This window comes from Poecilia reticulata, linkage group LG14 (genome assembly GCF_000633615.1).
Source record: "Poecilia reticulata strain Guanapo linkage group LG14, Guppy_female_1.0+MT, whole genome shotgun sequence".
Classification (NCBI taxonomy): Eukaryota; Metazoa; Chordata; class Actinopteri; order Cyprinodontiformes; family Poeciliidae; genus Poecilia; species Poecilia reticulata.
Window position 1 is genome coordinate 9,695,171 of NC_024344.1, and position 25,348 is coordinate 9,720,518.

The 25,348-nt window shown below is 39.1% G+C and overlaps 4 protein-coding genes across 6 annotated transcripts; 3 read left to right on the forward strand and 1 right to left on the reverse strand.

The window, feature by feature from the left end:
• Nucleotides 1-1,139: 1,139 nt before the first annotated feature.
• On the forward strand, nt 1,140-6,974 carry plp1b (proteolipid protein 1b). Of its 2 annotated transcripts, none has more exons than XM_008427610.1 (7): nt 1,140-1,245; nt 3,083-3,269; nt 3,360-3,516; nt 3,735-3,912; nt 4,174-4,247; nt 4,367-4,432; nt 6,102-6,974. In XM_008427610.1, the coding sequence occupies exons 1-7, from the start codon at nt 1,242-1,244 to the stop codon at nt 6,171-6,173; spliced, it is 738 nt and encodes a 245-aa protein (XP_008425832.1). In that variant the 5' UTR covers nt 1,140-1,241; the 3' UTR covers nt 6,174-6,974. The 2 variants fall into 2 exon arrangements, with proteins under 2 accessions (XP_008425832.1, XP_008425831.1); XM_008427609.2 differs by lacking the exon at nt 1,140-1,245 and adding an exon at nt 2,473-2,690.
• On the reverse strand, nt 6,463-21,389 carry LOC103475753 (neurofilament heavy polypeptide). 2 transcript variants are annotated; one of them, XM_008427608.2, is made up of 9 exons: nt 20,559-21,389; nt 20,041-20,072; nt 19,867-19,957; nt 19,643-19,720; nt 9,746-9,838; nt 8,574-9,641; nt 8,436-8,498; nt 8,179-8,281; nt 6,463-7,302 (listed from the first exon to the last, which is right to left on the reverse strand). In XM_008427608.2, the coding sequence occupies exons 2-9, from the start codon at nt 20,048-20,050 to the stop codon at nt 7,198-7,200; spliced, it is 1,611 nt and encodes a 536-aa protein (XP_008425830.1). In that variant the 5' UTR covers nt 20,051-20,072; nt 20,559-21,389; the 3' UTR covers nt 6,463-7,197. The 2 variants fall into 2 exon arrangements, with proteins under 2 accessions (XP_008425830.1, XP_008425829.1); XM_008427607.2 differs by having other exon boundaries at nt 20,041-21,389.
• LOC103475752 (tigger transposable element-derived protein 6-like) lies at nt 12,392-16,628 on the forward strand. The gene is made up of 2 exons (XM_008427606.1): nt 12,392-12,669; nt 15,087-16,628. The coding sequence occupies exon 2, from the start codon at nt 15,093-15,095 to the stop codon at nt 16,386-16,388; it is 1,296 nt and encodes a 431-aa protein (XP_008425828.1). The 5' UTR covers nt 12,392-12,669; nt 15,087-15,092; the 3' UTR covers nt 16,389-16,628.
• A 934-nt stretch (nt 21,390-22,323) lies between the features above and the next one.
• cwc15 (CWC15 spliceosome associated protein homolog) lies at nt 22,324-25,028 on the forward strand. The gene is made up of 7 exons (XM_008427611.1): nt 22,324-22,418; nt 22,818-22,959; nt 23,404-23,516; nt 23,628-23,731; nt 24,202-24,312; nt 24,445-24,572; nt 24,656-25,028. The coding sequence occupies exons 2-7, from the start codon at nt 22,829-22,831 to the stop codon at nt 24,783-24,785; spliced, it is 717 nt and encodes a 238-aa protein (XP_008425833.1). The 5' UTR covers nt 22,324-22,418; nt 22,818-22,828; the 3' UTR covers nt 24,786-25,028.
• Nucleotides 25,029-25,348: the final 320 nt, after the last annotated feature.

A 25,348-nucleotide genomic window follows, 5' to 3' on the forward strand; every position in this document is an offset into this window, starting at 1 on the left:
GGACAAACTGGAGTTTATTAAAGGTTACCAGGGTAATTAACAAGTGCTCACCATTTTTTTTTTTTTTTTTTACATTTTGAAAACTATTAATCCTTACTCTCCCATTTGACAATTCGGTGCTACTTTTTGTTGAGCTGTGGTATAAAATCTTCCAAAAATACAACATTTGATCCTAACGTGACAAAACATTTAACACTATAAAGGTATCTGATTGCATCTGATACAGTTGAATACTTTTTGCTTCAACAGAAAATAAAAAACAGGATGAAGACTTTCTCTCTAATAAAGGATAGTGCACTGTTTTCTCCTATCCCACACTGGCTCCTTTGTGTCGAACTCAGCTTTGACATCAACTGGGTCAAACTGGAGGGAGGGAAGGAGCACAGCAGCTGGACCAAACCATCAATGTCAGCCTTGTTAGCCAACTTCATCAATGTCAGCCACCGTTGCGATTTATTTCACTATTTTCACTCCGCGTACCTCTTATCTCTTTGTCTATGAACACGCCGTTTAGAGGAGCATTAAATTGTTCGACTGAGTATTGCTGACATTCTCGCATGTGGAGCTCGCAGAGAGACGGCACTGGCATGCTGACAACAAACACATTTAGAAGTGAAAGTTAATTGGATGCATCCTGCAAACTACTGTGCACAAAGTTAAACAAGTCTGTGATATAGGAAAGTTAAACGAACAGGGACGACAATGTATTTTGTACCTAGAATATTAAATAAAACAGAAGAGGAAAGAGGGGGAAGGAGAGGACTCATCAAATAGAGTTGAATATTCTTTATTTTGAACAGGTTTGTAGGTTTAAATAGATTGAAACGTTATGGTTTAAATATAATGAAAAATTGTAGCTTCAAAAACTATCTCTGCTTTTAAATTTGTGCTGCAGTGTAAAACCACCTGTTATAATTATAAAATACTATAAAGGAAAAAAACTTATAGTCAGAAGAGAAACTACATAAACTAAAACAAGTAATAAAGTTTTGATTAGAACTTTGGCCTCTCTTCTCGTCCCCCTTCCTGAACCCAGCGGCTACACAAATAATGACTGGCAGCTGAAATGGGACTTTGTGACTTTAAGATGTGACTCGGGGAGATGTGCTCTATCTATTGTTGATGAGACAAAAGCTCGAGTCAGATTCATATAAGGGTGGCGGGGAATAACTTCTCATATCCTCATATCAGTCACAAAGCCGTCCAGCTAAACCTCAATATCCCTGCTCTTCTTTCTGGACATGGGTGAGTGCACAGAATTTTTAATAACTCTTATCATCTCTTATTAATGGGATTTGAAAACTGTGAATTTCAATAACTTGCTAATGTTGCCTTGTAATATGTCTTTGGACACCGTGTTGACCTTTTGGTGCACTGTGGGCAGAGCGTGCTCGCAAATCATTCCTGCAATTTTCACCTATGTAAATGCATTTTTAGGTTCAAATATTCATTTACAGCTGGATCACCTTTCAAGCTCAGTAAGCAAAGATGACTTCAGACTTAATGGAAAACACCACAAGTGCTCAGTGGGGAATTTCTCTCAGTGCAGAAAGTGGTCCTCATCTCCTCCAGTGATTTTATGAAGCATAATTCAAAGTCAAATCAGAGAGTCTGAGATTAAAGGAGAGTAAATCTGTTCTTGCTTAGTCCATGCCTGGTCACCCATGGGAAGGAGATCTCTTGCATTTACTCCCAAAAAAAGATGTGTGCTTATTTTAGCATGCCGTTTTCAGCAACCTTTGCACATTTATTGCAACTAATGTGAGATCCAGCTGAATGAAATCTAAGCAGAGGCAACGGTGGCATTCTTTGCCAAACTCCTTTGCAGTAGTTGGTGTGAGACTACATGTGTGTGCCACTATTATTTTTGGGAAACCATTGCGCTTCCTTCTGTTACTATTTATAATTTGGGAAAACATTAGCTCAACACGTGGCTTCTGTTTCTGCATTAAACACGCAGATGCTTTGAGGACCTTTTAGAGACTTTTATGAAACCGCACATAAAGATTTAAGAATCTGCAGGATTTCCTGTGTAATTGTTGTAAAGCTGAATCTTGTTGCTGTTGTTGATGGGGAACTGTTTGAATTGCCCCCCTTTCTGCTCGTTTTCCTGCCACCCACTCTTTGAACCTTTGAGCCCAGCCCCCTGCCCACACCGACACTCAGTGCCAGCCTCAGCCAGCTGTGGATAGCCGGAGTAGTCACACACAACCAGTGGTGCTGAAACGGTCCCGGTGACCCCTTCTGCCATCACGCACGACACCGTTTCTGGTGTCACGATGGCCTTTTGTTTGTTTGACATCACTGCCCTTTGTTCATCTCCGATCTCTCCAAACACAATGGATATTGTACCCGCGAACCACAAAGAGAAGCTCTTTCTTCGGGCCCCCCGGTGAAGCCAGTGTTTCACCACCATCCCTGAATGGCCCGGTGACGCCTGTGACCATCGCAGGGAGAGGGGCCGGGCCAGATTTAGTTGGGACTAAGCTGTGAGGAGTTGGCACAAGCAGAAGAGCCGTCACATACGTATGAAATCAGCGCAGAAGCGTCGCAATATTTGTACAGTAGCGTAACCTCGTAGGCATCGTTGTACATCACTGCTTGGTACTGGACCTTTTCTTGTTGCAGAGCACGGCATCACAGGCAGCAAATGTTTCCGGTCAGACAACACTGGCTTTGCAAAGCCTTAGGTGCTTTTCTCTATCCAATTTCTGGCAATGCATTTATTATTAACCCCTTGGATATTTGCTAAATGCTTCAACACGACTGCTTAACCCGGAAGACGTGTACAAGTCTGCTTGTGAGGGCGGCGGCGGCTGCTTTAGTTTGGACTCTTTGTTGGAAGACGCTGCTTGAACTCTTATTTGTCATTGCTGTCTAATTGAATGTTTTTTTCCCTTGTTTTCTGTTGCTTTTTTTGTGGGGGTTTTGACACGTGCTCATGGATGTGCAGCCAGAGAGAGACCTTCCTCATAGCTCCCCAACGGGGTGGAAGAGCCCCCCTCTGCAGTGACGTTGATGTGTTGTGTGGTTATATGTGCGGTATGTGCCGCCTGTGTGCTGATATATTATGCCCCCTCAGGTTGTTATGATTGCTGTATCCGGTGCATTGGGGCAGTGCCCTACCCGTCCCTGGTGGCCACCTTGCTGTGCTACGCCGGCATGGCCCTGTTTTGTGGCTGTGGGCATGAGGCGCTGGCCCAGACGGAGGAGCTCATCGAGACTTACTTTGCCCGCGACCCTAAGGACTTTGAGGTCATGGCATCTTTGTGAGTTATACTTGAATAAGTTCATAAGAGCTCTCAAATGTTGCTTTCGTTTTCCATTTGACTGACTTTCCCCCCTTGTAACTTTTCCAGTATCAAATACTTCCAGTTCGTGATCTATGGGCTGGCATCATTTTTTTTCCTCTATGGTATCCTGCTTCTGGCTGAGGGTTTCTACACCACAAGTGCGGTCAAACAAACCTTTGGGGAGTTCAGGAGCACCCAGTGTGGCCGCTGCCTCAGCCTGACGGTGAGTCGGGGGAGGCGGGGGTAGGGGAGGAATGTGACGTCAGGTTGAGATGCTGAATGCTGGTTTGTGTTAATGAAACCCTCTTTGTTTCTGTATCCCCTCTCCCCCCACCAGAATGATTAATTGTGGTTGATGACCAATTTGAACGAAAACACATTTTTCATGCCGACACCTGAGCGCCTGAAGGCAACTAATCTATAACCTTCTTGTTTCAACAGTTCGTTATAGTCACATACATCTTGGCCTTCATCTGGCTGGCGGTGTTTGCCTTCTCGGCCATCCCAGTCTTCTTTCTGTTCAACATGGAGCACACCTGCCACAACATCAACATCCTGGCTGAAACCACCCCCAGCATTAATCAGCATAGCTGGATCTGCATGGATGCTAGGCAGTATGGTGGGTTTCTCCTACAATGACTGGCTGCATCCCCCCCTCCCACCAATGAGCGTGTTAATGTGTCCTTGGGAGCAAGGGGGATTAATCGATGGGGAGTGGCCATGAGACTGATGGTTGAATTTGCCATGAAACGATGGAGATAATTCTTCATCGCTGTGTCTCTGATGTGCTGCGTGTAAAACGGAGCGTTCATGCATCACGGCCCTGTCATGATTCAGCATTAGCTGGAGAGCCCTCGCTCACGTCATGTTTTCATTTCAGGTCTGCTTCCTTGGGATGCGATGCCGGGCAAGTCCTGTGGAATGACCTTGGCGGCTATTTGCAAAACCAGCGAAGTGAGTTATTGTCAAGGGGTCACTCATATTTGTTTGATGCTGCATGCTTGGAATGAATTTGTTAAAAAAGTCTTCATGTAAATATAAGCCGAACCAATTGTTTTTGTTGCTTCTTACAGTTCCATACCACCTATGACTTGTACATAGCCACATTTGCAGGGGCTGGAGTCACCCTTTTGGCGCTGGTAAGGACTCACTATGTTACTGATTTTGCTTAAAATGTAAAGAGGAGTCTCTCTTTTTTTAAAGAGTGGCTTATTGTACAGACATTAAGAGTAATCTATATCTTACTAGGGTAAACGATTCTCTTAGCATTTTCATTTTGATGAATCAAAGATATGCTTTCAAGCAAATGCTATCAAGAGAGGGCAGAGACAATAATACTCACTTGATTTGCTGCAACTATTTGGTTGTTATTTAGCCTGAGAGATGGTTAACCTGTTTGCTCCATGCCTCCTGTTTTGAAGTGTTTCATCTGGGATGGTCACTGTTATGAGTTGTGGACCGCAGCTGTCTTTATAGAAACTTCTATGTAAATGGCAGGGTTGTAACTACATCTGGAACAAACATCCAGAAAACTGCAAAACAGCTGAAACACTGACTTCCTTTAAATTAAGACTAAAACTCCCGTCTGGAGTTGTTTTTGAACAATAATAAATAGAACATTAACCAACATATTTGATGTGTATTGAAGATTTTGATGGGGGTTTTTTTGTAAATGTAAATGTTTGTCACTGGTTTCTGTTGTTTTTATGATTTTTTTGTGTGTTTTTATGATGTAAAGCCCTTTGAACTGCCTTGTTGCTGAATTGTGCTATACAGATCAACTTGATTGACTGATGATCGATTGATTTATTGCACATTTATAGCTGGTTTATAGGTTTTGTTTTTTATGATCACCAAATGCCATACAGTCATACTGATTAAAAAAAACTCTGAGGATGCTTCTATTTTATGTTTTTATCTCGCTCTTAATCTCAACAGACTTATACATTTCATGTTTTTGATAAGTATTTTAGATTTAAATAGAATTTAAATCTGATGTCTGAACCAGATGCTGATTTTGGCTTCATTACCAGCTGTTAGTCCATTATCACATTCCTTAAAAATCAGTCATATCTTGTCTTTAAAATACTGTTTAGATGGAGTGCCAGGCTTCTTTATTGTTTTATAGCAAAGTCTGGTCAGCTAGAGTTTGCCAGACAATCTTTGTTAGTTGATTCTGTTGACAGAACCTGACAATTCTAGAACTGTTTCCATATGAATTCAAATATCACTAAGAGTTTCAAGTTTGAAGCACTCACTTTCATGCCCAGGAACTATAAATGTATCTTGGACCTACTTCAGTAAACAAGGTCATATACCCTGCAGCATGAAGGTCTGAGTGTTTGAATCCAGGCCAGGGCCTTTCTGCATGGAGTTTGAATGTCTTCCCCATTCATGCGTGGGATCTTTCTAGGTACTCACGCTTCCTCTCGCAGACATAAAACATGCATTTTAGGTTAGTCGACCTCTCTAAATCACGCCGTTGTTTCCCCTGCGTGTCTTTGCTTTTAGTTGGAAACCTGTTCTTTAATTCATCTGGTTCCTGTTTTAGATTTTTTCCAAGTAAACTATGTGAAATAACAAGGAAGCTAAACCTGATTATTGCCACAGGCATCAGGAACAATACTCCAATCAATTTTTGAAGTCTTGAGTAGAAAGCATCCACATTTCTTTTTCTAACCATCTGGAACCAAAGATTGCAGTGTATCTGTTTCGCTCTGTTTCTCTTTACTGAACGCTATACACTCTCAGTATGTAGAATATTAATGCTGTTTCATGTCTGTCCTTGTCTTGCCTTTCTTCTTTCAGATTCTCTATCTGGTTCCCACCACCTACAACTACGCAGTCTTGCGGTTCCTGGGCAGGAAAGGAATTCGCTAAGTGCTTCACATCTGGCTATGAGATACTTGTCCAACTCCAGGTTTTAGTCCTGCCTTCTTGAAACAGAAACTTTTCAAACCTGGATCATCTGCCGTCCTTTTTCTTTTCTTTGTTCTTTTTCCAGATAACAGACAAATGTTTCTCTTTACTGTTATGTATGAACAACAGACAAAGAGAGGAAGATAATTCACCCACCGTAATGAGCCCCAACCTGTTTCACAAGTCATCCTCTCAGATGATTCTCTTAGCTTTGTTGTTCATTCTCTCTCTCTTTTGCTCTCTCTTCCTCTTTCTCTTTCTCTCTCTCTCTTAATTCGCTCTGTGAGGCTTTGCTGGAGCTGATTGTGATGTATGATGTTTCATGAATAATTAAGAGCAACGACAGCTTTGCTTTGCAAGTCATAACTGTGTGCTTCCTGTACAGTGTTTACTGGTGCAGATATTGGTTTCTGAATATAATTTTTGCTGCTGCCTTATTATCTCCAACTCGCCCATGAGCATCACGAGTCTCAAGCAGGTGAAGCTGAATGTACCAAAGTTTCTCTTGGAGCTTCTCTCTTCAGAAAAAATCTGCTGTGCGTTTTATTTTTATTTTTGTTTCTCTTAAAAGTGAGGAATTGTCTTCACGATTACCTAAAATTAGCAACAGAGAGGTCAATATTTAAATAACTGCTCTGAAGCTGACCAGTGTTGTGTGTGCTTATTTGTAATTGAGGCTAATTATTGATTTGATCTAAGGGATTTGATTGTAATTTTATTTTAATCACATCCTGTACATGGCATTAAAATAATTTATGCTAATTATGGAGCATTTCATTCAAACATCTGTGGTAATTACCACTGTGTACATTTTTTTTTTAATTGCACAATTTTTAAACTTCACATCACACCACGTCCTCCTTTTCAGTGAAAGGAAACATTCGGTAGAACAGTCTACAGATCAAGGGCAAAACCGGGGAGGTTCTCAGAGAGCACATTATTCACTGTGAGCTTGGTGACAGGAAGTATTTTTCGCCAGCAGAATTCAAATGTTAAGCGCGCTTGCAAAGCAGTCTGTGCAGTGGATCACTTTGCCAAGCAAGAACATGGCGATCGGCATTTCTCCCAGGGCCTTAGCACAAACGCCGCACTGCAGAACACACAAACATTAGTTAACATTAAGCAATGATAAGCGTTATTATTTCAATCATACACTGCCTTGAAAACCGTATTAATGCCTTTTCCTCTTTTAAACCTTTTGTCCTGTTCGAGCCACAAATCTCAACGTATTTTATGGTGATTTTATGCTGCAGATGAACACAAAGTAAGTGTTTAATTGTGCTTGGAGGGAAGAAGATGAATGGTTCAAAAATGTTTGGCTAGTAAAAATCGGATATATGTGGCACGCAGTGCAACCAGTTCTAATCAGAAATCTCCTACAGAGAAAACCACTGGGTTAGTAAGCGTGTGTCAGATGGCCTCCTGGTTTGATTACAATTTTGTTTTTTACTTTTTGGGAATGAGAGGAAATCTTTGAAAGTACTAACAGTAAAACGTCACCTAAAGCATGCATGGTGAAGCGTGGTGACTGCAGTGTCATGCTGTAGTAATGCTTTTCTTCAGCAAGGACAAGTAAGTTTGTCAGGTGTGCTGCTCAGAGCTACGATGGAATATATTATGTAAAAATCAGGACCTAAATTGGATTGAGAATCTGCAGCAAGACTCAAAAAATTATATTTAGACACCCTTTACCCAATATAGCTCACTATTTTGAAAATAGAAATGACCCCAAACTAGTTTTTAGATGTTTAAAGCAAGTAAAGAAATACCCCAAAATATTTGCGGTTGTATTTACATCAAAAGTTGGGTGGAGAATGTTTTTGCTTACTTTGTGTAGCCTATGAAATAAAATCATGATAAAATACATTAAAGTTTGTGGTTATAACCTTATGAAATATTTTTTTTAATTCTATGGGTATGAATACTTTGTATTTTAAGTAAATCAAATATGCAAAGAAATGCAAACCTTGAGGCATTCTTCATGGCATACCACAGGCGGTTCGCTCAAAGTGATCTTCACTTTCCCATCAATTATTTTGTTGCAGTAAGAGCAAAGAGGGGTTCCATCACTAAAATAAATGTGGAAACATTGAATTACCTCACAATGTAAAGCTTCCAGTGTTAATTATAACTTTAAATACCTTTAACACCTCATATTTTTCTATAAGAAATGCCAAGTCATGCTAATGCTTAGAGATGCGACATGAGCTATTGGAAACCCACCTGGATATTTTAGGAACCTGGGTTGAATTTAGTTCTTCTGCAGGCTTCTGAAGGCCTTCAGAACTATAAAAAAAAAATCATCAATAAATATGAAGTGTTTTATTGTCATGTTTCTACTGCTTGTGAAAGCATGCTTACACTCTGGCATCGTCAGGCTGGGGATCAGGTTCCTCTCGAAGAGGCTGTTCTTCAACTTCAGTTTTAGGAACAGATTCTTTCTGGGGTGCCTCCACACGCAGAGCATCTGTCAGATCAATGGGTCTGTAATCTGAACTATCCTGAACAGCTCCAGGATCTGCAGACGGTACGGGTTTAAGAGCATCTTCGATGTTCAAATCTATGGAATGTACTTCATCTCCAAACGACGGCTCGACACTTTGCTCAACAACAATATTGTCAGCTGCTTGGATTTCATCGTGTGACTCGGGTAGAGTGCAGGCGACTGGTTGCACACTGTTAAGCGGAGGGGCCTCCTCACGGGGTGTTGCATTATCAACATCGGGGGTTTCCACCTCCGGCTCAGCCTCAGATTCAACAGTTTTGTTGTCAACTTGCTCTTGGGGATGTTTTTCACAACTGGCCTCTGCAGGTGTTTCATTTCCAGGCTGAGCAGGTGACTTGCTTACAGATTCAAACTCCATGTTAGGTTCCACGCTGGCTTGAGGAGGAATGTCTTTCTCCGGCGTAGCAGTGTTCTCCGACAACTCCTTCACAATAAACGGAGAGGCAGCGGGTACAATTTCTTCTGCAGGTAGCGGGGATTTCTCTCGACTTCCCTCTGTAGTTTGAGTGGTAGTTTGCGTGGATGCCGTCTCCCCTCCGTCCTCCAAACTACTTGTGTCTGTTTTGATCAAAGCTTCTTGAGGTGAAGCGGGAACCTCTGCAGTGCCTGTTGTACCCGATTTCACCCGAAGATCACTGGAAACCTGATCTTCTACATTTGTAGGGTCAGTGTTAAGGTTTTGTTCTTTGACTTCTGCAGTTTCATGGGCAGGTGGTGGTTCTGCTGCATCAACGTTGCCATTTGTTGAAGAAGCTGGTTGGATTTGTTCTTCATTTTTTACATCTGCAGAGACCTTAACATCCCCCCCGTTCTGCTCCACGTTGGACTCGCCAGCTGGTGCTTTTAATTCCACCTCCTTCTTTTCATTGTTTGTGTTTATGACTGGCTGTTGCTCTTGTGCCTGTTTGGATGGTGATTGGCATCTGTAACATAGCGTGATATTTATTCGTAATTAAGAAAATGTGACATACAGTATATCTGCAGCATTTTTGCAAACACAGTTAAAAAGAGGATGTGCTATACTAACTTTGAATTTCTCGTGGTATTTTTTCTTGTTTCCTTGGTCGAATCATCGGGTTTAATAGAATCAGCTTCATTGTTTGTCTGATTACCTGGAAGCCTACAACAAAAAGGTGAAAGACAACTTTCAGAAAAATTCATCTGATAGCATCAATGACAATTTACAGTAAAAGTAAAAGCTGAGATTTTCAAGTTTTTTTAAGTTTTAAAGTTCAGTACATTGGGAGTTTGGATTATAGCTGATTGGAGAGAAGCAAAGATGAAAACAGAATTTCATCATCTTAACTCAAGATGATGATCTGAAAAAACATCATGGAGGTTTATGGAAAAGCAATTTAGCAAACCTAAATCATTTTTACATCTACATTTGGTGATTATCTTTAAAGAAACGAATAACTATGTAAACAAAGTTATGATAGGAGGCGAATTATCAAGCATCTTCCTTTGTGATATCCATCTATATATATCTATCGACATATAGGTTTATCTGATCACTCACTAAATGTAGCCTTTATAAGAGTTATCTGCTATATACTGATGGTTTAAAGGTTCATCTTTCCTTTCAGCATAAATCCAGATTATATGACTCTAGAGGCTAAAGCTAATGGGTAATCCACAAGGAGCCAAGACCAAAGCAGACTTCAGTCATTTAAAACAACACTTGATATCTATTTATGCTGTTGTATGAACCTGACTTGTTTTCATGTTTCATTTATCTTTGCCTAGATGCCAAATATGTTTACACAGGAAATGGAGCTTGGAGGTGGTGCATCACCAGTCATTTTCCTATGTGAAACACAAACTGAAAACGGAACTATAAGTAAAATGGAATTGAAAGCAAAAATATCATAGATCTTTGTTTGGTATTTAGTTGATTTTTTATTATTTTTTGTTTGCTTTATTTAAATTTTATACAAGAGAGTTATTCTATTTGGAAATGCTTGACCATGTTCTGTTTTCTGTATGTGATTTTACACAAGAAGATCTTGGAGGGCACACTGCCTTCTACTTCCCATGAACATACTAATTGTCTTCTTAATAAATAACCACCTAATGCAAAATAAAGAGAGCGGTTAAAGGCCAATAAAATAATGTTTGTGTAAGCTTCTACAACAAAATCATATTTGTTTTCAATCTTTAAAAATCTGTTTTGCTCATCACTGCTTCTGAACACGTCAACTAGGACCAACAAATCTGGATTATACAGAAAGATCTCTACTGCAGGTAATATATGACTTTACAACGTCTTTACGAGAACTTCATCAACGAATTCTGATCATCCCTTAAAAAGGGATTTTGCAGATGCACAAAGGGAACCGAATCACATTGCACAGCTTGTTCTGAATTAAAATTCAATGCATACGGTACGGTGTCTGATGTTAAAAGGTCAGAATAAAAAACACAACCGAAGGTGAACTTTGTCACTTAAAACCTCACATTACGAATCTCTGGAACATTTCCATGAGATCCAAACCAACTCAAAACTGCAATCACATTTAAAGGCTCTACTGTCAGACACAGTGGACGTTTTTGTGTATTTGTTGGGGTTTCAGAACATAATGTAGTCTCTTTCACAATATAAGCCAAGTAGTGATGTATATTTGCAAAAGAAATATGCACAAAGAATCTGCTCTGGGAGATAAAGATAGTAAGTATATGCTCCATAACTAATACATTCTGCTTTAAATATCATCACTGTGTTTGTTCACAGCTTAATTCTCACAGGACGCGTTGTGGAACAGGAAAGGAGACTGGTAAATGAATAGAGGCTACCCAATATAAAGCTTGAATGAAACGCGGACAAAGCATCATAAAGTCACAGGAGCAAACGGCTTACTCTTTATGTAACAATATATCAGAAGACAGTGGAAAAATGTCTCATTTGATGATGCTTTTTAACAGTCAACAGAGACATGCAAACATGGTGAATCAATAAATCAATATGCTGGACACTCTATAGAGCATATATAATAAGACAGTCTCCAACACAAAGCAAAGCTATACAGAAAGTTATTCCTGCCAGAAAAATACACCAAACTAAATTATTTATTTACAGCAAAATGAGTAAAATCTGGATTTCACCCAAGAATTTCAATCACCATACTGCTTATCAGCAGTTTTCCATTATTAGATTCAAAATCATTGTAAAACGTGTAGATATAGAAACCATTTTATCACCTGCTCAAGTTTAACCAGCTTGTTTGCTTTAATGTTCTATGTTAACTATAAATGAATTTAAACTAGAATTGTTTATGTTGCATTTCAAAAATATAAGCAATAAATAAACAAAGAGAGACATTAAGAATATTTTACTCATGTGAAAAAGTACATGTGAGAAAAGCTTAATTAATAAAATAATGGTTTAAAAACATCAGAAATAATAACGCAATTAAACAATTTTTGAAAATAAGTAGGAGAACGCAAATTCGTATTAAATCTAAAGTATTATGTTAAATCTTCTAAATAATTACATAAAATATAATTAATATCCAACCTAATTATATAGGTTAAATAAAATGTAACAAAATAAATTGAATTTGAAAATATCGATTTTACTTTTTAATTTCTGAACTTTTGGGCACTTCTTTTGGTAATGGTCGCTTTAAAACTTTTGTTTTGAAATTATCCCAACTTTATTTCCGGTTGCGCTCCTTGCTGTAGCAGTCTTAAGCTAGGGGAAAAAGAAATGGCTCTACTCCTGCTGTATAATATATTATTTATTGTGTTTCTGGAGCTGGGAGATAAAATAGTGGTTAGTATTGAATGAATAAACTGTAACTATTATGTTGTCAACTTCAAAACTACCTCAAAAGCCTTCAGACTGCACAGCATCGTACTTCACGAACAGCAGCGTTCACGTTTCATCACGGAGAAACCAATACAGGAGAAATTATCTTCAGATAAGAATATTACGAGGATCTTTCCTAGCCCGTAAGTACGCTTTGACAATTTTAGAGTCGCAAGAAGACGTATTTGTAGCAGAATATATAAGTATAATTTCAAGTGTTGAACGTCTCCATCATGAATCTCATTGGAGTCTCTGCATGGTGTATTTTGATGCTTTCAGGCTCTTAAAAGTTAAGGAGAATCGATTTTGTCGCTACTACTTTATGCAATGTATATTGTCAAAAAAACATACAGATAAAGCACATTTAAATATTTTTCAAACCAAATTTAGAACGTATAAAGTTCAATTTCGGTCTTGAAAAAAGAAGCGTCTGAAATTTCCGTCTTCCGACGTCCGTGAAGTAGTCGGCAACCCTTTTAGTTCAGAGCCAGTTTTGCCTCAGCTGCTACAAAATAAAATGTGTAGTGCTACAACAAAAGAGATATTTCATAAACATAACTAAATTAAACGTTTTAGTTTAAAAACTAAAGAAAATACACTAACGTGTATTTCTGTTCGATTTTTTTAAAACTAAAATATTATAAATGTTACAAAAGGAAATTATTTTGTAGAATGAGACCCTCTGAGTGAGCCCTTTCCATAAATGTGGAACATGTACTATTGGTCCCCTGTTGTAAATATTATATTTAGACACAGCACTGATCAAACCAGGCTTTCTTATAGCTTTTATAACTAAAAATATGTGGTGTTATAAAAGACTAAAGATATTGAACAGGAGAGGTTTGCAGGTGCTGCCTGAAATTTAGACGCAGACTAGGGTTTCTGTAAAAAATAAAAATGATCTGGATTATTTGGGCACCAGAACGGAGGACAGGTTTGGCATAAACCAGTTAAATCTTAGAAGTGTGCTTTGCTGCAATAATTGCCATCACATAGTTAACCATAACTGGGTCCTTTCAGGAAATGTGAGACCAATCTGTCAAAAACTTTAGGAAGAAGCAGATCTGGACCTTGGAACATGACAGTAACCCAAAACGTATTGCAACTCCTCCAAAGTTTAGTTCTGAGTTAGAAAATGAAAAGTTCTGGGCAAAATCGAACTCAGATTTTAATCTCAGAGAGAAGCTGACGGGTGACTGTAACAAGCCAGAACCTCCCAAACTAATCACTGAAAGTGAGGAAACTTTCCACAGGCTGATGTCAGAGACTGATAGGTGGTTACAAAAAGCGTCTTACTGAAGTTATTTCAAACTGAAGGGGGGAAAACATCAACTGTTAGGTGGGTGGGTGTCCTAACAATTATACTGTTACAGAAAATATATTTTTTCCTTTTGTACAATCATTGCTACAAGGTTAATTGTGATGTTCACCTGTTTAAATCGCTCTCTTTTGCAGAAATAAAGAATAACAATTAAAAAAAAACAGATAAGACAACGGTATGTGAATATTTCTGTGGAATTGAATATTTGATGGATTGTCCTACTTTATTGTGGAAGTAACGAAGCTGCTGAAGCAGATGAAAAGTGACAGGAACATTATTATAGGAAGAGAAGAAGGGTAACTGCAATGGATATTCTCTTTGCACTTTTCAAAAATATTACCATAATGTTTTCCTAATTTTGTGCAGCCCTAGTTTGTTTGGTGAGTCACTTAGCTCTCACCTATGAATTATTCAGACATAAAAAGGCTCCTGAACTCAAGAGATGAAGTGTTCTGTCAACACACAATAAAATAATTAGTCAAGAAGAATAGGGTTGAAATTGGACCTTAAGCCACTTTGTTACCCTCAGACAGTCAAAACCTGTTCCTGTTTCTTAAAAAGGTTTGTGAAAATAGTAAGAGAGGTTGACAGACTTAAAATTATCTTCTCATTAGGACAGCCTAATGAGAAGAAAGTGTTTTCATCACCAGTTAAATACTTTTATTATTCTTATGTTTGTCATTTTTCATTTTTAAAATGTTAAGTTTCATCTTTACTGTTATTTATGGAAATGATATTGATTAGAGAAAGAATAAAAGTATTTAAATATGAATCACCTTAAACAAGGTTTCCCCTAGAAAACTAAAGTCCAGTGGTTGGGTGCCAGGGCAGTCAATCTTCCAGCGGCCCGTCCTCTTTTTAAGTTAAAAAATGCTTACATTTGACAGGAAATTTGAAAACATCACTTGATAATTATGTGTTATTGAAATATTGGAAGATTAATACCTGAACTTCAACTATAAATCCTTAAAAAATGCAAACATTTTAAAAAGTCTTTAAATAAGCAATGCTTAGCCTGGTGGGGCCACAAGTAAAGCCTGGTGACCCGCCAGGCTTAGTATATACCGGGGAAAACCCTGCTTAAATACTAAAAGTATAAATTACAATATATTTTTATTTTATTACCGACTTGTATCTAGACGTCAATTTGTGAAATTCCTTAGTACATTAAGTGATGTTTATATGGATTAATTCACAGATTAGAAGTGAATCTTTAAAGCCTGAATTTCCTCTGTTTAGAAGAAAATGCCGTCCAGAAATCATCTTGACAAAGTTGGACGCAAGAAAAAGAAGAAATGGACAGAGGAGGCCATGGAGCGAGCGCTGATAGAGGTGAAGTCTGGGAGATGCACGGTGAGGCAGGCGGCCAAGGAGTTTGGCGTCCCCAAGTCCTCGCTAGGAGACAGAGTGAGTGGACGGGTGACACCGGGGAGCCGCAGCGGGCCGGCTCGGCTCATCACCTCCGCAGACGAGAAGCTGCTGGTGGAGTTCTCCTTATACATGTCCGAGCATGGATTCCCACTTACCAAGCAGCAGGTAGTGTCCTTCGCATCGTCCATTTATAAGCGGCAGCACCGGAGGGTGGCATTTTCCAAACTCGGCCAGACGTGGTGGCTCAATTTTCGAAAGAGGCAAGAAAAGAACATTACTATTCAGCCAGCAGACAATGTTGTGCGTGGGAGGACAGTGTGTGTCAGGAAGGAAGCGGTGGATCAGTTCTTTCGTCTGTTGAGCACGGTTGAAGACACACACGGGCTCAGAGACTCGCCGAGCCAGATCTACAACTGTAGCGAGACGGGCTACCAGTTGGGCAGGAGGAAGGCTGTCCTCTCCAAGCCCACGAGTCTGGGCTACAAGCCAGCGCCAAGCTCCAGGGACCACATCTCTGTCCTGGCTTGCTTCAACGCAGCTGGAGAAGACATTCCTCCATTTGTCATCTACTCCAAGGCCTATCCAGGAGGAGTGTGCTACAAGACGCAAGGCCCGCCTAACGCCCTCTACGGGTGGTCAGAATCTGGTTTCGTCAACTCAGAGCTCTTTAAGAAGTGGTTCCTCAAACATTTTCTCCTCCATGCGGCAAAGGAGCGTCCTCTGCTGCTGATCTTCGACGGCCACAAGTCGCCGGTGAGCCTGGAGGTGGTGGAGTCGGCCCAGAAAGAGGGCGTCATCCTCCTTTGCCTGCCTCCCCACTGCTCGCACATCCTGCAGCCGCTCGACACCAGCCTTTTCGTGGTCCTGAAGCAGCGTTTCGCTTCGCTCACAGGGGACGGCGACGCCGACGGCCACTTCGCCGTCAGCAAGAAGGAGTTCTCGGGGGTGTTGAACAGAATGTATCAGATAACAAAGGAAGAGGAAGGTGTCCGGATTGTGAAGGAAGGCTTTAGGAAATGTGGCATTTTTCCGCTTAACCACTACGCGCTTAATGAGGTTCATTTAATGCCTTCACACAGCATCGACCCCGCTGCTGGCGACTCCTTGTTAAAATCGGCAGAAGGCATGCACTCTGTAGCGGAGCTCGCAGCACCTGGACCCTCCTCCTAGCTCATTACCAATTCATCAAACTGTCTGTACCTTTGAGGTGAGCGGGGTCGGTCCTCCTGAGGAAACCGTGACTGGTCGCATAATTCAGCCAAACCCAATCAACTCAGACTAGTCCTGCTCATTAAGATGCCGAGTGGGTTTGCGGTCCTGTGGGGGCGTCACGCCGCACCACCCCCCTGCTTCCGTGCAGGACGCTCTGTTTATCCACCGGCCAGAATAAAGGGATGTGTTGATATTTAATTAGTTTCCTGGGTTGTGTTCAATGCCAATGTTACAATGCTTCACTACTTTACCTCCCAGCCAGTTAAGGTAAATTGGGACAATACAGTGCGGCCACATTTATTTGCGCCTCTTGGAAAACTGTAAAAACAAAAAACCTTAAATAAAAATTTTTTTGCTGCAATGGCATAACTAAGAAAATCACTATTTAAATCTGAATACATTTCTTTACGTCATCAAGAATTGGCCATTTTCAACAAAATGACTTGTGCGACAATTCTTTGAACCTCTAACAAATAAGGTTTTTTTAATGTATTTTACGTTTTTATTTAGGTTTTGCTGCTTGTATGTGACACAATGCAACAGACGGGATAGTATTCTTCATAAGCCAAGAAACACTGCAGCTGTCGTACATTACTGTAAGAGAACTGCGGCAAAGAGTGACATTTTAAGGTCACCGAGTCTCCATGACAACAATTACATACTATCTGCAAGCCAATTGCTTGCATGCTTGCCAGAAAAAGCCTTTTCTGTCCTTCTATCCAAGACGTAAACTCTGCTGGGAGTTGTGCTTTTTTTTTTTTTCAGATGAGACTAAGACTGAGCCTCTACGGCAGAGGATCTGTCATGCTGTGGGTCATTTTCACTTTCAAAGGGCTTGGAAACCTTGTCAGAGTGCGTAGCATCAAAGAAATTGAAAATGGGTCCAGAAATACCAGACCTAGTCTAGTTTTTATTGCAAATATTCTAATACAATTGAAATAAGACAAAACTTACTTGCAATTAACTTTTCAGCAAGAAATAGGAGCTTTTTTAATTTAAATAATTCCTTAATATTAGTGGAAAAAGTACTAGCTATAAGTGAAATAATCTGCCAGTGGAATAAGACATTTTTCCCATATCATAAGTTCAAATGTCTTGCTCCACCAGGAGATTATTTCACTTCTAACTAGTACTTTTAAATCAATCTCAAGAAATTATCGACTTAAAACAAGTTCCTATTTTGTGCTGAAAAGTTGTTGCTAGTTAGTTTTATCTTATTTCAAGAGTATTTGGAAACCAAATCAAAAATTCTTGTTTTTGCAGTGTAAAACCAAACCAACACAAAAAGTGTTCAGCACAAACTACATCATTTCTTTTCCATCTCTCTTCCTAAAATTGAATCCAATGCATGATATGAGTTTAAGAGGAGATGTGGGAGAAAGCTCAGTGTTTCTCTGTTGGTAAAAGATGAGGTAAAGAGTTAACAGCAGGGGTGCCAGTAATTGTGGCCCACTGTGATTTTTTTTTTTTCTCTCTCATTGAATGGACGCGACCACATTAAATATTTGTTTTTTATAATATTTTCCTATTGCGTGAATCTATTTTAAGGATTTTTACTCATCTGTACCAATAAATGTGGCCTGCACTGTACGTCTAAAGAGCAGAGAAAGTCTCGTTTTTCTAGCGTTTTTCTCCCTATGGTCCCCGATTCTTCTGGGTCTTTGATTGGACTATTATTTCAATTTAAAACGCACAAACACACAGAGCCTCCAACGCATTTTAAAAGCTTCTAAACAAAGCAACACGAGGTCAAACGTCCACTGCAGAACCGTAACTGTCGGCCGTTTCATATCGCAACCGGTGCAAACGTAACGTGTCACAGCCAGTTATTTAGCAGCTAAAACTCTGCAGCCGCGCTGACAGATGTGCCATCCCACGTCTGCAGTCATAATTACAGATGCAGCCTCTTCAGCTGTCAGTGGGCGGGCTGGTCAAGCAGATCTTCAAGTCTCCTCTCTCTGAATGCAGCCGTTCAGGCTGGCGCTGCCACGGCTCAGGCTGCTCGGATGCGGTGGCAACAACACGACACATGATGCGGTATAATAATCCAGCTCATCCTCGTCACCAGAGGAAGAGCAGACCCATCTGAAGGGTTATTTGAGAGTTAGCAAATGTATGTTTGCAACTTTTCAGAGTTACTTTTTTTTCTTCAAGTGAAATCTACCACAGTATTTTGTTCTTAATTTAAGTGTCGTAAGTGAATTTATCCGAACACTGCAGGCTCCATTTGCCATTACCACAGAAGGATGGACCCAATAGCATGTTATCAGGGAGACGATTTAAATAAAATGGGTTTTTTAAAATTTACTTACATGTGAATGTGTGTGTGCGCCTGTGTGAAAAAAATTGCACCTTTTGCAAGTTCTATGAAAGGCCTTGCTAGCCATTTCCATAAATAAAAATAGTAATGTGCAGCTTTCTACATATATAGGTTCTCTATATATACATAAACCTTGTGTGTGTGTGTGTGTGTGTGTGTGTGTGTGTGTGTGTGTGTGTGTGTGTGTGTGTNGTGTGTGTGTGTGTGTGTGTGTGTGTGTGTGTGTGTATATGTATATATATATCTCAAAATCTCGTCATTTCTGTGAATTTCTGTATTGTAAACACACAATCAGTTACTTTGAATTGAGGCTTTTCGGTTTACCATTTAAAATGCAGTGCCCATTTGGTATTCAAGGTTGGTAAACCATTGACAAATACAGTGATTTATCCTTTAGGCTTTAAGAAGAATTATTTTGGAGTTTATTCTGCTGCAAATGGGTTTTCCCTAAGGGCAGAAAATGCTTCGGTATATATTTAGCCCAATGTGAAGTAATTAAAGTCCAGGTCACTTTCACACTGTAGGTCTGTAGGGAAGCAGCTGATGGACAAAGTTAATGTTTATGTTTGTTAAAGTCTGAGACGGTGAGTTGGGCCTGAAGCCTGGAATACTTTAATTACTACAGGGTGATGCAACACTTGGAAGAACGTCAACTTGAGCAACACAACAAGAAGCAGGTTTTTTGCAAAGTGCAGTATCTAAAAATGATAATCAAACATTAAGTGGAAGAAAACGTGCTAGAAAAATTGACTAATTTACTGTACATACATCCTAATACTTTGGGTAACTGGTTAATTAAGTTGGTTAGATGCTATACATGTGGTATTCTTTTTAAAATAAGCAGATAGGATCAGATCTTTAGCTATAACTGAGCGGCTTTTGTGTTACTCACTGGAATCTTTTGATCCTTGACTGGACCAGTGAATTCTTTGTCGCTGGCGCAGGTTCCTGTTTCGCTTCAGAAACTACCCTAAGGGACAGGAGAAGTTTTTGTTATCACTTCTAACGTATCATTTCTACAACTTGTATTTCTTTTACAAAGTTGGACAAATTAACCATCGTGTTGCTCAGTTACCCTGCAGCCTAGCAGCAAATTACTGGTTTAACTTCACTCACTTGTCATTGTTAGAACTATGGATCCACCAGCCGTCCTTCCTGGTCGCTTTTCGCACCTTGATGTTTTGCAACACCTGATTTCTGTCAATGTCTAAAAGATATAAAGCATAATACTCAATAATGGCAAATATTTATAATTTGCCCAAAAATGTTCCTAGACGTTGAGCAACTTGCCTTTTGACATGATGTGTCTCCCGACGTTCGACCTGAGGAGATTTTCTTGTGATGAGTAAGATTAAATTAACTCAACCTGATGTACATTTATTCTGAGCTGATTAATGAGCCGCGACTTGTAAATCGTCAACCTGCATCGAAAGAAATGACTAATTGCTCTTTAACAAGTTTCACCCTGACCACAACTTGACATCAACAAGTGTATGATCTGTTTACTATCTCCTCTCAGATATCTACCTTGACCTTTATTTACATTGTCAGATCTTGTCGCATCTTCTCTGTCTTCCCTCTGAGGCGCTGTTAACATTTTGACCTGTGCTTCGTTTTTAATCTCTTTTAATGAATCTAAATAAGGATCTGCCAGCACCAATTAACCAGGTCAAATTTGCTATGCATTGAAAATGAAGCCAATTTAGACTTTCTAATGAGGTCTGGCCGCGCAAACAAGTCAGAGAGACGAGATCAGATCCACTGTGGGGAAAAAAAGGCCAGTCTTTTGGGTTAGGCTGTGCTCTCACCTGTTTGAGTCAGCTGGGTCGTCGAGTCTCCTCTCTGTCCTTGTGGCAGATTGGTAGTGATACTTTAACTCCCACAACCCACCCACAACCTGTCATTTCAGATTCCACCCCCTGTGAGCGTCTAGGGTTGGATGTTGGAGAGGTGTATCTTTTTTTTTTTTTACTCTTTCTAGTTTGTGTTTGGAAAGCCACATTCCAAAGTTGTTATCCATTAAAATGTTTTGCTGCGGCTCTTTCTTGATAAGAAAAGGTAAGCACGGTTTATCGTTCATCTCAGCTGTGGGAGAATCTGAAAATGTTTTAAATCACTGCAGAAATGTAGTTCTGGTTGACACCTTTACTCGCTGACTTTATTGTGGAAAAATAAACCGCAAGCTGTAAACCTGTCATCGCTGTATTACGTTCAGTCAGGAAGCTGTTTGCTTTTGTTTTTCTTCTGGTTTTACAGCAAAACATTTGTGGCAAAACATACCGTTCCACTTACCAAGATTTCAGGAATCAGAAAAAACCTGATTTGAAACTACTGAAACTGTGATCAGTTTCCTTATCAAACACTTGCGTTATCATTTTCACTCAACGGCATTCAAGTGCAAATGACACGCAGGGATCTTTGTTGCCAAGCATCTTACTAAACTTGAATGAACCTGCTATGCCAATTTATATCCAAAAAGAGCTCACAGGCTGGTTTAATCTCCTATTTCAATGTTTTCCAGGTGTGGATAAGTATAGAAGAATATTTGTAACTTCATATCTTACTCCCTGTTACATTTTCTAAATGTTGTCCTTCCTTTCTTACCTTCCATTTCATGTCTTGCTCCCTTTTTTCCCTTTTTTCTTGTGTCCTTTTTTCCACCTTTCCCTCTATCTTTCCTTTTTGATACTGCATTATGTCAATAATTCCTTTTTTAAATTTAATTCACCCTTTCATTAGACAGTATAAAGATTCATTTACGTTTTCCTGGGATCCACATTGTCTAAACAATCATGGAAAACCCTCACCTGATAAACTGCACAGCCATAAACACATGCTCAGCTCAACAAATGTAAAAGATTAGTTAGAAACTTTTGTAGTGGGAAAACAAGTAAACCGTAATAAGGTAAAAGATTTTTTTTTTTTAAAGGTACTAATTTTACAAATAATTTTGGGTTAATAAAGATAGAAATCTTACTATGTGCCTAAAATACTACATTGCTGGTTCACAGGGCAATGGTTACAATATGCATAATCTTTGTATGAATCACAGGTTTTATTTAAACGCCTCAAAATTTCAGTTCTTTCATCAAAGACAAAAATTATTACTTCTCAAAATAAGTGACAGCTTTTGTGCTGCACTTTTTATGACGGAATCATTTGTACGTCTAAGAATTATAATGCAATATTTTTCAAATTTTGATCTAGATAGAAAGACTTGCTTTCTGGCATTGCATAATAATTATGTCCTAGTATTCAAGTACGTTTTGGTTCTTTAGGCTCAATCTTTCAAAATGTTGTTTTTGTGCCAGACGAACATTTACATACGAACACCAAAAAACAGTTTGGCAGTAAATGACAACACAGGTTTAAGGGTTTATACATTATCTAATACCTGCCCTCTACCGTCTCTTCCATAACACTGCAAGTCTTCCTAAAGTCAAAGTCAAGTTATCTGTTGACACCCGTTTATATTTTACAAATGAAATTGTTTATAAATACAGATATATTCCACAAAGTTATGATGATACTATTTTTGTGCCAAGATCAAAATATATATTTTGTCCGAGGTCTATGAACGCATCTTCTTTTTTTTTTTAATATGTTTATTCCGGAAATGACGCCACACGGATTCGAGAAGCTGTCTTTTGTCGTGTGCTAGCAGCCTGGTAAGTATTCAGCCTTTGGAAAAAGCCTTTTTAATAACCATGTATTTCACACAGAGAGTAAAAATTCACACAGCTTACCATTTAAAAGAATATTATACTTTCACTCACTTTGAGCGGATAATTTATGATACAGAGTTGATTAGACAAGCGGTGTTGAACCATGTTAGCCTGTCGGTAGGTCTTTAGCATTTCTAGCTAACATGCTAACTTTGTCTTTAAAGTCTGTTGATAATTTAGTAGGATTGTCTAATTACAGTTAGATTAATCCTAACAAACAGTGCAGATTTTTTTTCTTTGCGTTGAATATTGTAACGATGATGTGAAATACTTTAAGACAAAACTAATACCTTGTTTTGCCATCAGATGTATTATTTAATGTGTTACGTTTTAATAAAACAGAGCCGTCCAAGATGACTACAGCTGCAAGACCCACGTTTGAGCCTGCGAGAGGAGGCAGGGGGAAAGGAGAGGGAGATCTGAGTGCTCTTTCCAAGCAGTATTCCAGCCGAGATCTTCCAGGTCATACAAAGATAAAGTACAGGTCAGTAGATCGAATATAAGGGATAATTAAAATTTTCATGAGTAGATTTTATGGTTTTTCAAAGGAGTTTGAGAAAATACGTGGTTTTATATGAAAGAGAATTAAACATTTCAAATGATGCAAAGATCATATGTGCATGCTAAAAAAATAAATGGTCATTGTTGAAAACAAAAGCTTAAACAAGCGTGCTTTGTTGAATGTTGGGATTTGTTGACTGATAGAGCTCTGGATTCATCGGTCCGTCTACCTCCCAACCTACGCCCTTGATCATGACAGCTAGAGCAAAATCCTCAGGGATAATGATCTAATATTTGCTTTCTCTGTTGGGTGTTCATTTGGAGGAGGTTACAGTAAAGAGACTGCTTTGTGTCATCATAAGTTATTTTTAGGTGTTTTTTCCCCCCCTTTTTTTTTGTACTACAATAAATACTGCCCGGTACTCAGGCAACCCACCCAGGATGCCCCCGAGGAGGTGCGTGCCCGTGACTTCCGCAGGGAGCTGGAGGAGAGGGAACGTGTCGCTTCCCGTGACAAGACCAGAGAGAGGGGACCCAGAGGTTATTGTTTTTAAAAAATACTAATATTCTTAGGGTGTATTTCTGACACAGTTCCTAATTATTCAATTGTTTTTACACACAGGATCAATTATTAGTATTTGTTTTTTCCAGAACACACCACATCCTCATCATCATCCTCTTCATCATCTTCAAAGAGGCCCAGACTGGATCAAATCCCAGCAGCAAACCTTGATGCAGATGACCCTCTGACTGACGTAAGTACAAAAAGTTTATCTCGATGTCTTGTTGTATTTATCCAATAAAATTGATTATAAATCATATTTAGAAATCTTTGGTAATACATTTGTATGTCAGCCTAGTTAAAGCTGCTCTCCTAAAACAAAAGTTCACTAAAGATAGCTTATTGATTATTAAATAGGCTACTATAGGATGTCGCTCATGCAGTTGTGTTAATAAACAGCACAACTAAATCATAGTTTTGAAAGTCTTGTTACTTTTTGTACTATTGTCGATACCCCTTGAAAATATAGCAAAAACAATCCTAACAATTATTTGTGGGGTTTGCAGTTTATTGGTTTCACAACAAATCAAAATTCTTCTGACACTAAACAAAGTTTACTTTAACAATGAATGGTGTTATATTCGTGAACCTCACTGCTAACTTTACACGTCCTGTTTAAAACTCATTGGACTCCCCATCTCATTCTCTCTTCATGCTTCTAAGGATGATGAAGATGAAGACTCTGAGGACGACAGTGATGATGATGACACCGCTGCCCTCCTGGCTGAACTGGACAAGATCAAGAAAGAGCGAGCTGAGGAGCAAGAACGCAAAGTAAYGACTGAACACTCGTGTTTCTGCTTATTGTTGAAATGGATGTACAGTTATTAAATGTTAGAAAGGAGCTGAATGACATCTCTTTGGGCTTAGTTCCTTTATTTTATTTTATTTTGTTTTCCACTTCAGGAGCGAGAGCAGAAGGCAGAAGAAGAAAGGATTCGAATGGAAAATATCTTGAGTGGCAACCCCCTAATTAACTTGGCCGGCCAGCAGCAACAGAACCAAGCTCAAAATACATTTAGAGTCAAAAGGAGGTAAATTTCTCAGACAGAAAACATTTGTGAGTGTGTGTGTTGTTTATCACCAGCAGTAACCTTCTCATGCATCATCTCTTTAGGTGGGATGACGATGTGGTGTTTAAAAATTGTGCCAAAGGAGTGGATGAGGCACGGAAAGAGAAACGCTTCATCAACGATACGCTGCGCTCAGAGTTCCACAAGAAATTTATGGAAAAATATGTAAAGTAAAGGACTTGCTCTGTGCTTTATTGGATCATTTGTATCATCTTTGGTCTACAACCCTCAAATGGTAGACAGCATCTGCTGCCATTGAAATTCATTAGACCTTGCAGAGTAAACAGGTAAATGGCTGTATATAAATGAGGTGCATCCTTTGTTTAAATTTTGTGAGAACGTTTTAAAATGTGATTTAACATTTATTTCTGTGGTTTATTTTTTATTTCAATAAACAATGACTTGGCTCACAGTGTGTTTCCTGTGAAATGTCTCTTCAAATATAATTCTCAGTTGAATGTCAAACAGAACATTAAAATCTTTCCTTTAGGAAATTATTTTATGTCTTTTTATGGTAAAATACTTGCTAGTAATGCTTTGTGTTCCTTGGTAAAAATCAATACACTCGAGGTATCTGAATAAAGGGGGATTAATTGAAATACATGCCACACTTTTCAAATTTTAATTTGTAAAAAAATGATTTTGTGACCTATCATCATTAAACTACCAGAAAAAGTTATGTGACAGCTTCACCATATTAAACTTATCATATTAAGTTTAATACAATCTCTCAATGA